The sequence below is a fragment of the Protopterus annectens genome, chromosome 10.part0 (assembly GCF_019279795.1).
Source record: "Protopterus annectens isolate FY-2018-M chromosome 10.part0, PAN1.0, whole genome shotgun sequence".
Lineage (NCBI taxonomy): Eukaryota > Metazoa > Chordata > Ceratodontiformes > Protopteridae > Protopterus > Protopterus annectens.
The window spans coordinates 1,720,791,420-1,720,805,242 of NC_056744.1; the positions used below are offsets into that span (position 1 = coordinate 1,720,791,420).

A 13,823-nucleotide genomic window follows, 5' to 3' on the forward strand; every position below is an offset into this window, starting at 1 on the left:
TCACCTTGAGTCTTCTGTTTCCTCTTTAATTTTCTTTGTTGCTTTATTCTCCATTGAAACAAACAACAGAGGAATCAATGGTTAATATTTCCATTTCTTCTTTCCTATGTACAAAAGGAACAGTTATACTTTGAATATATTAATCTCTGCAGGCTTTTTGTGGCATAACTTTCCATGATATTTTATGTTTGTGCAGCATTACGAAATGCCTTCTTTGTATCCGTCACTAAAATCAAACTCTGATTTTTCACTTACTCTGTTCTGAGTTATCATTCTTTATCATCATCAGCCCCCCTTTTCCCACTTTTCTACATGGGTTTGGGGTATCGTGTTAACTGTCACCACCTCTTACAATTCAGTGCCATACTCCTGCCTTCTTCAACACTCATGCCTGACTGTCACAGATTTTCTTTCACACAATCCATCCACCGCTTTGCTGGATGTCCTCGCTTCCTCTTACCTTCTTCCGGTCTATCCCAAATCTTCCTCACCAGATTGTCTTCTGCTTTTCTGCACATGTGCCCAAACCACCATAATCTGTTCTCTTTGATCTTTTCTGAATTGGAGCTACTTTGGCTTCTGCTCTGATTTCCTCATTTCTTCGTTTGTCCCACAGTGTGCATCCTACCACCTTTCTCAGGCACTTTCATTTCCATCACGTCTAGCTTCTTCAACTGTTCTGCCTTTACTGCCAAGGTTTCTGTACCATACAATAGTACTGGTCACACCACTGTCTCTTACACCTTACTTTTCAGCTTCTTTGGCCTTCTTCTGTCACAGACTGCACCTGACACTCTGCCAGTTGGCTGCAGCTCCTCTTATTCTAGCTTTCACCTCTTCATTCAGACTTCCCTTCTCCTCAACCACCCTTCTCAGATACTTGAAGCTGTTTACCTGTTCCACTATCTTCCCTTCTATCTCTGTTCTTAGCTTCTTTTGATTTCCCCAATTTGCTGCCATTACCACCATCTTATCTGTGCTTAGTTTCATCCCATGTGCCTTCAGATTTGCATTCCATTCTCCTATCCTTTGCTGAAGTTCTAGCTCAGAGTCTGCCTGTACTGCCACATTGTCTGCATACAGCAACTTTGTTGATCCGTCCCCCTGACCTGTTTGCTAATATAGTCCATCACCAGTATGATCAGCAGTGCACTCAGAGCTAAACCCTGGTGTACACCCGCTCCCAATGGGAACCCCTCTGCGAGGCTGAACACTGTTCATACTTGGGCCCTTGTACATAGCCTGGACTAATTCTACCAGTGTTTCTGGGATTTCAAGCCACCGCAGTACTGCCCAGATCATCTTTCTTGGGACCTTGTCATATTCTTTCTCTAAGTCTGGGAATGCCCAGTTGGACTCTCTCCTCATCTCTAGCTTCTTCTCAAGTATCTGTCTCACTGCAAACATCAGGTGAATTGTGCTGCATCCTGATCTGAATCCAAACTGCTCATCTCCCATCGTACATTCTATTACTCTGTGTATCCGTTTATTAATCACCCTCTCCAGAACTTTCATGCAATGTGATAGGAGTTTGATACTTCTGTACTGCCCACAGTTGTGGATGTCCCCTTTGTTCTTGTACACTGGCACAAGTACGCTTATTTTCTACTCATCTGGGATATGCCTTTCTCTCCACACTGCTATTAATACCCTCAGGAGCCCTTTCTCCCCCATCTCACCCAGCATCTTTATCATATCTGCTGTGACCTCATCTGAGTCTGCTGCTTTCCCTGACTTCATTTTCCTTAGTGCTGTTCTTACTTCTTCTAGGGTGGTCTCCTCTTCTTCTCTCATCGTAGGCTGTCTCTGGGGCAGTACAGCTTCTGTGGGGTTTTCTTCATTCAGAAGCTGCTGGAAATACTCCTTTCATTTGCGTTTGATGTCCTGTGGACTGGTGAGCAGGTTATTGCTGGCATCTCTTATGAAGGGTGTCTGACTGTCTTCTTTATCTTTCTGTCTTTGGCATGCAACCTTGAGTCACTTTCCAGAAGTTAGTAGAGTGCCTCCAATGCCCCATTCTTTGCTATTGCAACTTCTTTCTTAGCCAACCAGTAGTCCTTCCTAGCTTGGTCATTCTTTTCTATCTCCCACATCTTCCTCCACTCCTCCTTTCTTTTGATGACTTCTTGGACTTATGCATTCCACCACCGGCTTTCCTTATGTACCTTATTTCCATACCTGGCTTGGCCGTATATTTTTTCTGTAGTCCTAACAAATGCTGTTTTTAGGCGCTGCCATTCTTGTTCAACTCCATGTATTTCCTTCTCTTCTTGGCATGCTAGAGCCCTGAATAATGCCTTGAACTGTTGCAGTTTCTGTCCAGTCAACTTCCAGGTCTTCAGCCTGGTCTCTATTGACCTTAGAGCTTTCTCTGACCACTGCTTGCAGCTGATTGCAGCAACTAGTAGTTCATGCTGTGGGCCAACTGCTTCTCTAGGGATGACTTTGCAATCATTGATTCTACCCCAGTGCCTTTTCCTTACTAGGAGGAAGTCTACCTGAGTTGCATGTCGGCTACTCTTGTATGTAATCTTGTGACTGTCTCTTTCTGAACCATGTGTTGGCTACTATCAAGCCATTTTCCAGACAAGTCTAGAATGGCTTCCCTTCTTTATTCCGGTTGCCCCACCCATGTGGACCCAGGCAGTCCTCATATCCTGTTTTGCCTGTCCCGATGTGTGCATTCAAGTCAACCCATTTTCAACACCAGTTCATGTTGTCCTGCTTTATCTAGTAGGTCCTTCTGCTGCTGTCTGAATGCACTCTTTTCCTCACTATCAGACCCCTGCTGTGCGGCACAGGCTGAGATTATGAATACTACCCTATCATTACTCTGGAGTCTGATTGCCATGAATCTGTCATTAGTTCTGATGATATCCCTCACTGCCTTCTGAAGCTTCTCTCCCCACAGTTCCTACACCATTTCTAGCCTGTCCCCCTCCTGAGTAGTAGAGTCTGGATCCCAAGTCAAGTGGCTTTGTTGCACTGCCCTTCCATCTCATCTCCTGGATACATAGGATGTCCAGCCTCCTCCGTATCATCATGTGATCCACTTCCAAGCTGCGTCCTGTCAGTGAATCTACATTAAGCATATTAATTATTAGTTCATGTTTGACAGGTTGGTTGGTTTTATGTCCAGCTTTTGCTCAACAGAACTATCCCAGGTAACCCAGGCTTGGCAACTAGACACCAGCCAGCTAGTAGTTTTGACCCAGGGCTGTTGGGCTTTATGGCATGCACACTCGCCAATATGGGCACATATACCCCTCCCACCATTTGCAAGGGTCTCTGGCATAGGTCAGAGTAGGCTGAGTCCCCAACCCACTTATCACCGGTGACTATCCATGCCCATTTTGGCGAAATTAGTCAACATGACCAAATCACCTAGAGCCATATTTTACATCACTGGGTAATGTTTCCATTTCTTCGTTAATAGTAAGATATTGCCGTCATCTTTTTCCAGGTAATCATGTACACTCCTTTCTGTTGCATCCTCCGTAACATCTCTTACCCTGAATTCTACTATTTTCATTATTATACTATAGCTACAGTTACATTATGGTATGGATGGTCTCCACTTAACCACATTACATCCCCTTGGCAAAAAGATTAATTTAATCAAACCCAGTAATTATTTCCATTTATTAATGCATTATTTCTTGCATTTTGTCTTTACATTTGTTTCCCCTTTTCTAGTCTCATACATTCCATATACCTTTCCTTCTTTACCTGAATATAAATTAATAGTTATGACACTTTTTTTTTACCTTTAGTTGCATATCTTTGCAGTCACCATTCTATCATTTCATGTTCATTTCTGTGGTGAATCAATTCTGTTTTCTTTACTGTTTCTAATTTTTGTGTATCCTTAAGACAAATTCTTTATATATTCCCTAAGGTTTCCTCCTTCCCTTAATTCTAAACATAATGTGTTCTGTTTTTATTCATGTTACAGGAGTACTTTACATGAATGCCGTATAATAATACATTTTCCTTTTCACACGCAGGATACAAAATCCCCCAAGACAACTTGTTATTGCTACTTAGAGAAGACAATGTTAAGCTACCAGATGGTGATGTGGAAGAGAAAAATACTACAGAACAGAAGGATAGTTTTGAAGATGAGCCCAACAGTAAGTGAACAGCTTATTAATGATGTGTTTTGTGAAATTGTTTCCATTTGATGTTGGTCTGGTATTTTGAAAAGTCGATGAACGATATATGGTTGCATCAGAAGGTGAGGTAGTAAATTGAGACAATAGAAGTCTAGTTAAAATTCATAATATAACAAGGTAATGATACAAGTAAAATGCAACTTTGTGAAATTCAGAATAATTTTTCTTGGTAACCTAGACAAGTTTATTACAGTAAAAGTGATACTGGAGATAGTGTTAGTTGATGTTCTGAAATACACGCAGGCACTTTGGATAAGGCTGCTTTTTCAGCTTCTTGGTGAGTGTCATAGCATTTCAGAATTTAGCCCATGTGGATAATTCCAAAAGTAGCATTTCTTGAAATATAATATGTTACTCTGGATCTGACTCCTTTGAGCCTGTGGTTTTTAAACTTCATGATTCTTGGTATTTCCTTTAGTTAAAAGGCTCATGTAATATTTTATTGGGCACAGATTCATGTTTAAACAGAGGGGGTTGAATAGGCTTACTAGCTAAGTATTAAGTCACTCGACAAAATGTGTAAATTAGTAAATAGGTATATTTGATTATCTACCGTAATATGGGAATAATGGAGAAAAATAAATAGTAGCTACAATAAATGGGCTGTTTTAACTGTATGGTCACATGTATTTTCCCTATAATGTCTATTAACATTTTTGGATTGATCAGAATAATAATTTGTCACAGAGTTTAGGAAGAATCTATGAAGGACAGAATTTGTTTGAGATGTGTGATCTGATCAAAGTCAAGTATGGTGAATCCTTTAGCTTAGGAGATAACACCAAATTACAGTTTCAAAAATTATCTTTCTTTTTAGTGGTTTTAATGAAAAAACTGAAATGGATGCATGTGCTCCCTGACTGTATGAGTCATTTTGGAGGATTTGGGTATGAGACAGATTGTAGTTATTGTTTCTTATCTTGTAGAAATGCAGTTGCAGTTTGATTTTACTGTTTAATGTACTGCAATGCTGCAGATAGGGAGCAGGGCACATTTTTTAATGTTAGGATCCTTTGCCCTTTTATCCCGAGGTTTACAAAGGTTTCACATGATACAGAAGCCTTAATTTAGAAGTTTTCTGTGTCACATTGAGCCATTCTAGTGCTGAAATTTTCCCCTCACTCTGGCCGCCAGTGCATAGAGCAATCTTGTGGCCAAACCTGCATGTTAATGCAGCTGTCCAGGAGATTGGCTAGTGCTAATTAGCCATGTGCTGTCCCTAGAAATGTCTGTGGCTCCTAATTTGTTTGACCAAGCCACTAAATAAAATTTTACTCCAGGAGGAAAAATGAAAACCCTAAACACAATGTGGTCACCCATTCACTCATTTGGAAGTATTCATGGTGCAATTAAGTTTAGCAAAAGTGTGTTGGTGGTGATGTGTAAGTTTTTTATATGTATGGATATGTGTGTGTGTGTGTGTGTGTGTGTGTGTGTGTGTGTGTGTGTGTGTGTGTGTGTGTGTGTGTGTGTGTGTGTGTCTCACTCTCTGTGCACCCCTATATGCATGGGTGTCTGAAAGTGTCTGATTTTGAATTCTTTTTCTAATGAGTTGAATGGGTCATTAAGGGGAATACCAGCATGGCCAGGTCTGACAACACAGTATAGAGTTCAGAGACATGCTGATAAGCTTGTAATGAAGTCTTTTTCATTATGGCTATACTCTTCTCTGAGTCACATTTTTAAGTGTCTTTGTAATTGACCAACCAGCATTGGGCAGTTGGCATGAGCACTAAGCAATTTAATTAATCTTAGGGTTAGGTGGTATAGTTAAACGTGGGATATGAGGGGGCTTGACCTCTGCAGAAATATTGTTTTAGTTGTACTAGTTTTGAGATTTTTAAGATTTTTTTTAGTTATGGTGGCTTTCCTGCATTGAGTTTTGTTAATGTGCGTGTTTATTTCATCAGTATTAGATTGGGCATTGCTCACTTGACATGAATTCTGTATGCTCTACTATCATTTAAAAAGCTTGACTTACACGTATTTGAATATAAATTTGAATAGGGAGTTAAAGATGGATGTGATTGGCTGTCAGGCCATGCTGTCTTTTTGTCATTGAATTATGTTTATTTGAGAATTGTTTACTTTATTAAGAGTTTGAAGATTCCATTTTGCTATTTAATACCTTTACTGAATAATCACTTATGTAAGTATACATCTATAGAAAAGAAAACAAACCATATTAACATAATCCCAGTTGCAAGCATTATACGTCACATCTGTTCTTTTGTATAATTATCATCAACCTAATATTACATGAATTGGTCAATTCTTACCTTCCTTTAAACCCCACTCCTCTTCCAAAACATTATTCTGCATGTATTTTCCCACAGTTTCCATTTTTCCTATGTAATTTGCTTCTAATCCTTTCTAAAGATCTTCTTTCCAGATTTTCTTTGTATTTCACTGTTGCAGTCATCACCTTTGGGTTATCCCTGCTGTAGTAGCCCTCAGCCAGCCCGAATACCAGAGTCAATGTTTTTCTGCGTCAGCTGCTGTCTTTTGTTGAATGACGTCAGGTCATCAGTGCTATAAAGCAAGGCAGCCGATGCCATTACACCAGTCTTTCTTGCCGTGGAGCCTGTAGCAGAAGCAGTTTGCAAGTGTGCCGGTCGGTCGCTACCAAAGTTTGAATTACAGCTGAAAACATCTAAAGCTAAGTACCCTGTTGGGGATCCTTTTTTCTTGCACTAACCGATGTCCGAAAAAGTTATCAATTGTCTCGCCTGTGGAAAGCAAATCCCACACCGAGACTTCAGTTCATACTGCGTCACTTGTTAGGCCCAGACCATGCCGGTTCTGTGCCCTCTTTAAAGCGAGAACCATTCGTCATAGGGCTCTTATTGTAGCCAGGTATTTTTGTTCTCCGTCTTCGCATTCCAAAATGGCATCTGTCAGCCAACAATCCATAGACATTCCGAAAAAATGTAAAGGTAAAGATAGAGACAGACCCCACAAGGCTAAGCCTTCTGACGACTCTACCACTAAGCAGGTCGTCAGTTCTCCGGAATTCAGTGAGGTGCCTTCGCAGCCCCTGATGCCCAATCCGATACCTTCACAGGCCTCTACCGAGATGCTTTTGGAGTCCAGTATGCTGCAGAAATCTTCATTTTCCAAGCCTTTGGTTGTCTCTGCTTCAGTTGGGTCTGGAGCCGCGACGCATGCACTGGCTTTCGAGGAGGTTTTTCGCACTACTGAATCTAGACAAAAAACGTCTTCTCATCTGACTATGATTTCTCTCAGACCGATGGATACTCTTAGGCCTAGAAGCAAGGCCACTCCTAGGAAATCTACCTCTAGCCACCATCTTTCTCCTGCTCCACCACCCCAAGCGCAAATGCTTAAAATGGCAGAGGATCTTATCTCCCATGCCACAACTTCTAAAAGGAGAAGAGACCCTTCTCCTGAATTTCTGACAGAACAGGATTCTGGGGAATCTGATTATTCAGATTTTGAAGAGGAACAGCAACCTCTGACTGCTTATGAGGATTCAAATACAGAGGAATCCATTCCTTCTGCCTCCCCACCAGAGGATCTTTCCTTTGGGGAACCCCTTCACACCCTCAGGGAACATTTCCACTGGGAATCCCAGGACTTCCCTTAGTCTAAGAAAAGACTGAGAGTTTCTAGACCTGCCCCAGCACAGACCCTTGACCACCTTCCCTATCTCAGAGGTGGTGGATGATGTCTTCCATGAATCCAGCTTGGCTCCTGATGCCCTCCCAGCTGACAGGTATTACAGAGTACCGGATTCTCACAAATACCTGTACAGAAACCCTGCTGCAGACCCAGACGTCATTACATAGGGACCAAAAGGAGCTAAAGCTAGTTCTGCAAAGAATCCTATTGCTTCTGAAAAGGATTCCAGAGCCCTGGACAGATGGAGTAAAAATGTATACACCTCTGCAACCTTAGCTATCAGAGCATTCAACTGTCAGTTCCATATGCTAAAATATCAACAACACGCTTTGGAACTATTAAAGCAAAATATTTCAACCTTTCCTGACTGTGCCAATTTGAAAGACTTAGCAGATTTACTACACTCTATTTGTCAAGTGGCCACACACTCATTACACTGTGGATATGATGCCCTAGAAGCCTCAAGCAGGGCAGCAGTGTCAGGACCTGTCATTAGGAGACATGCATGGTTGAAGGAACAACCTCTCCCTGATCATGTCAAATCTAAATTAATTGATGCACCCTTGGATAAGGACTGCTTGTTTGGAGTAAAAGCAGAAGAGGTGCTTAAAAAGATGGAAGAAGAAGTAAAATCCATGCAAACAGTTAAAGATTTCTTTCAGGTACAACCTCCTAGGTTCAGCAGGATTTTTCCCTCAAAACACTGCTCCTTTCCTGCACCTAAGAGACAGGGCAAGGTAAGCCCCTCAGGGACAGACCACCCAGCCCCTTGTCCCAAAGACAGCAGAGAACCAAACAGTCGACCACTCACACTCCAAAGGCAGGGAGTTCTAAGCCATCCCTGTATGGCAAAAACTCTCAATGACTCCCCTCTGCCCTCCTTTCACTCACCAAAAGCTAGGAGGAAGGCTCTTCCTCTGCAAAGAAAATTGGCTTTCTGTAACTAAGGACCAATGGGTCTTAAAGATCATTTTTCAGGGATACAAATTCTCCTTCATCAAACTCCCAATTCCAAGAGAGCACCCAGACTTACCGCCAAGTCTGTGGGCAGAGGCATTGAAACAAGTTCAAACTCATATCCCAAGGGGCAGTAGAACCTGTCCCCCCAGATAAAACAGGCAAAGGCTTTAATTCCAGACTATTCCTTGTTCCCAGAAAAGAGGGCACTTTGTGCCCCATCCTGGATCTATCCATTCTGAACTCCTCCCTGGTGGTCCCCAAATTCAAAATGCTAACTATGCAGCAGTTGCTACCTATGCTGACAAAAAATGTCTGGTTAGTTACCCTAGATCTAAAAGATGCCTACCTCCACTTCCCCATAAGGGAATCCTGCATGAAATTCCTTCACTTCAGAGCAGGTTCACAACACTTTCAGTTCTCTGCGTTACCCTTTGGCTTATCTACTGCTCCCAGGGTATTCACCAAATGCTTAGCCCTGGCCATAGCCTTTTGCAGACAGAAAAATATATAGATTTACCCTTATCTGGACGACTGCCTCATTCAGGCAGAGTGCAAAGAAAAGCTACTCAAGGACCTCCTGTTTGTCATAACCCCCCTCACCTCCTTAGGGTACACCATCAATGAGAAGAAGTCAAAGCAAACACCTTCCAGGAAGATCATTTTCTTGGGAGCACTGCTGGACACAGCATCCCAAATGGCCTTCCTATCCCTAGAAAAGCAGAGCTTCCTACCTCTCTACTTTACCCAGCTGGCTTCCAGAAGTCACCTCACTGCGAGGAAGTTCCTGCAAGCCTTGGGGTACATGGCATCTTGCATCCGTCTAATTCCTCTGGCCAGGCTTCACATGAGAAAACTTCAGTGGTACCTAAAAACCTTTGGTGTCAGCACACTCAACCTCTTGAGACCTCTCTCCCTTTGATCCCCTGTATAAGGGCTGAGTTTCTCTGGTGGGCAGGGCCCTGTGCCAAGAACAAGGGTCTTCCCTTCACTCTCTGCCCAGCCGGGCAGACCATTACCACAGACGCCTCAGACATTGCTTGGGGTGCTCACCTAGAAGGCATGTGCACCCAAGGTCTTTTGGATGCCCAGCAACTTCCCTTACACATCAACCAGAAGGAAATGATGGCAGTACAAAAGGGTCTGACATCCTTCAAACCCCATCTCAGGCCAGGGGTTCTCCTTATCAAAACAGAAAACACCACAGTAATGTGGTACAGCAACAAGCAGGGAGGGACCCAATCTTACACTCTGTGCAGGCTAGCCATGAACCAGTAATGTGGTACATCAACAAACAGGGAGGGACATAATCTTACCCTCTGTGCAGGCTAGCCATGAACCTCTGGCTGACAGCCTCTTCCATGGGATTACACCTAATAGCCCAATACCTACCAGGGATCAACAACATCCTGGCAGACCACTTAAGCAGGAACTTACTGAACCCCCACGAATGGCAGCTCCACAGAAAATTTTTTTTGCAAATCACTCAGTAGTGGGGGACTCCGGAGGTGGATCTCTTTGCTTCGCATCTCAACCATCAGCTGAAAAACTTCTGTCCCAGGGCGTATCACCACCAAGGGTGGAAGGTGGATGCCTTGCCCTTCCCCTGGAACACCCTCTTTGTGTACACATTCCCTCCTCTGCCTCTTATTCCCAAGGTACTGATCAAAATAAGGGAGGAGAGACCAAGGGCCATCCTCATTGCTCCAGATTGGCCCAGACAGCATCGGTACCCCTTACTGTGCAGCCTGACATCACAGCCTCCCAGGCAGCTTCCCCTGATCTTAGACCTCTTGACTCGGGGGTGCTGCACCCAGACTTGCAGACTCTCAAACTATCAGCATGGTTAATACTCTAAAGGCAAACAAGGGGCCCCTGTTAAGCAAACAGGTCCTAGACATTATCATAGGAGCCAGAAGGCCCAACACCAGAAAGTCTTTTTCAGGAAAATGGAAAAGATGCTGCTCCTGGAGCCAGTCCAGAGGGAGCAATACCTCCACAACTTTCCATCCCTCTTATCCTGGGCTACCTAGCGGAGCTACTTAATAGTGGCCTCTCCTTCTCATCTATTAAAATTTCAGCTCATTTTGATACAGAACTGCCCCTGTTCTCCCATCCTTTGATTAAACAATTCCTCAGAGGGGCTTCCAATATCAGACCTCCCAGAAGGCCATCCACTCCAGCCTGGGACCTGAATTATGTTTTGGAAAAACTAACTTTACCACCCTTCGAACCTGCTGCTTCAGCAGAACTAAGATACTTCTCCTGGTAGACTGCTTTTCTCCTAGATATCACCTCAGCCAGAAGGGTTTCAGAATTTCAGGCACCTCGATTCCAATGCGCCTCACAAGGGAGGCAGGGTTCTCTGCCTCCTGCAGATGGTACCAAAAGTTTTGCTCTTAAATACCTACACCCTTACTTTATTAACCCATTTTCCGAAACAAGGCAGACATATCATTTGTTACTAATTAGGGTGCTCAGTTATTCAAACTTACTAGTTTACTTCCCAAATCCCTTCAAAGGAAACAAAATTTTCCTAGTAGCTTTGCCACCAGATATTCTGGACCCTATTTTAGCAAGAATTTAATGTATCACTCCTTCTTAAGCATTACCCCGACCTAGTCTATTACAACCTACCACACACCTCCATTTCCCGCTTCTGAGGAATCCCACAGGATACTCCTGAAACCTAACCTAGACTTTGTACATGTCCAACTTATTTTTATTCTTTGCAGGGGTTTCCTTCCCTCTTTCCCCAAAATTTTATTCCATCTTAGAATTCTTTTTGCAGCCACCATATAAACCTTACCAAAGCTTCTTGGGCTTCCGCACTAGTTACTGAAAGAAACTAATGATTAGTCAGCCTTTTCTCCCATAATGAGATTTCGAGTGTATGCAACTTTGACTCCCTTTTCCGTTCCTCTTTCACCACATAATATCCCTCTATCTGAGGGAATAACAAAACTCTTTATTTAGCCCCCAAAATACCTTACCAATTTTCTAAGTTGCTTTGATATGTTTCCATTGATTCTATGTAATTTTTTGTCAGCTCCTTCTTTATACCTTACGATTCTTGTTAGTCAACAATCATGACCGCTTAAAAAAATTGACTTTATTCCATTGCTAAACCTATTCACAGGGGGTACACAGGATTGTTTAAGTTCTCCTCTACATTCCCTGGAAGGCAACATAGCTGTTAACCTTTCTTTTATCTTTTTTGCAGATTGCTCCCTAATTCTTTGGAATTTCAATCTCCATTTTCTAGTAATTGTTTTTTTCCAGCCTTACCTAATCAATTTAACCTTCACTATTCTGAGATTCAATCATTCTGTTCTTTTAAAAATTTTCTTATTAAACCTTTGACAAAGTCTTTCCTAATTTTTCTAGGTATATTATTTGGCAAGAGGTTGTTAGTATGTAAGCCCTTTTGCATCTGTCAACTTGTTCCTAGTTACATCTTTTGCTCAACGGATCAACCTCCATTTTTCGTTTGTTTTTGAGAAAATTCCCTCATTCCTAGCAACCAGTCTTTCTGCTTGTGCATTTTGGAGTTTCCTTCCATCTGTGTTTGCTGAATTGTTTGTCTCAGTTTTTCTTTAATCATTTCTGAAAATTACTGTTTGGAGTTATCTGCAACTATAAATTCCTTCTGGGAAACATTCCCTTTTTAACAGAGCCTTCATCTGATTTGAAATAAATAATTTCCAGATCTAGTTTTAATAGATCCCGGTGCACTTGCAATTTTGTGTATTCCTTATCTTATTCCAAATTGACAAGGAGGAATCTGTATCTAAAATCTCCCAAGGCTCTGGACAGAGGTTCCTTTTCTGCAATTTTGAAAACTGGCTTCTGTCAGCTTCCCTTTGAAAACCAATCCCAGTTTTGCATTTTAATACTGACCTTTGGTAACAGTCCTTTAACCTCAAGAAGATTTGCAATATTTATTTGGAAACCATCTTGTCCAGTTGAATTCTTAGTTAATCGTCACCTGGAAATTACTTTCTTAAATTTAGAACAAGTATTTTATCAGAAAATTTGATTACTTTGCTCATGGTGATTGTCCTGCATTATGGGAAGTTGCTAGACTGAATGGCTTGGCCATCTTCAACAATTAGATTTTGCAATTTATTTTGTCTTAGAGGAGATTAATCCTCTGTCCTCAAACCCTTCCCTTCTTTCTGTTGCTGTTGGCAAAATCTTTAGTATTCCTATATTGTAAAAAGGTTTTAAGACCTAATAGATTGGTAATTGCCTTCAAAACTGAAGCAAGGTGAAAGCCCTTTTGGAAGCAATTCCAGAGTCCCAATGATTTGAAGAGAGAATGATGTTTGGCCAAGTTGCTGGTTTTGGGGAAAAGAGCTGTCCTTTTGTCCCCTCCTTAAGGCCTAGAAATTCCTTTGAGTGTTATGAACATAAATCCCATATTCCCGTAAACATGCATATTAACTACCGGAACAGACAGTAACAGAACTTGTGAGACCAAGGAAAATTTGGCTATTAGAATTAGGCCAAGTGGTTTTGCCCCTAAACAGAAATCTGGGAAAATGCTCTTCTTGATTTATGATCAGTTGCAATTTTGCAATTTATGAAAGGTATCTGTCCATGCTTGGACCTGAATGGGAGGTTGCTCTGATCTGAGGCTCCAGCAAAGTTGACAACATTTTGGCCCAGCCCAAGAAATTAGTTTTGCAAGTTCAGAATTTTGTATATAGAGATTGATTTTAACCCTCTAGTCCCAAACCTTCCATTTTAGTTGCCTGAAAGGCAAAGGGAAGTTTACTCAAATCCCAGAGATTGAGATGGTTTTGATGTCTGAAAACTGTTACTAAATAGGAATTGGCCAAAAACATAATTGTCTGATTCAAAGTTTTGAGGACATTATTTCCCCTTAGAGGATGAATTACTAAATTTCTTTGGAGCCTCCAAACAAGAAGTCCATTTTAAAGATTTTGATGTAAAAGAAGAGGTTAAGATGTTTCCAAATGAGCCCCTTGCATGTCTTTCAAAGATCTGTTCCCTTTTTCCTTGGCACTTTTCTCAAGAAACAAA

General features: G+C 41.8%; 1 protein-coding gene across 1 annotated transcript in view; it reads left to right on the top strand.

Annotated features, from left to right (window-relative positions):
- Positions 1 to 13,823, top strand: part of LOC122814469 (zinc finger protein 845-like) — a 781,911-nt gene that overhangs the window by 75,749 nt on the left and 692,339 nt on the right. Inside the window, exon 5 of the mRNA XM_044087049.1 lies at positions 4,008 to 4,133. Within this exon, the coding sequence (XP_043942984.1) occupies positions 4,008 to 4,133 (126 nt within the window). The remainder of the gene's footprint in view (positions 1 to 4,007; positions 4,134 to 13,823) is intronic.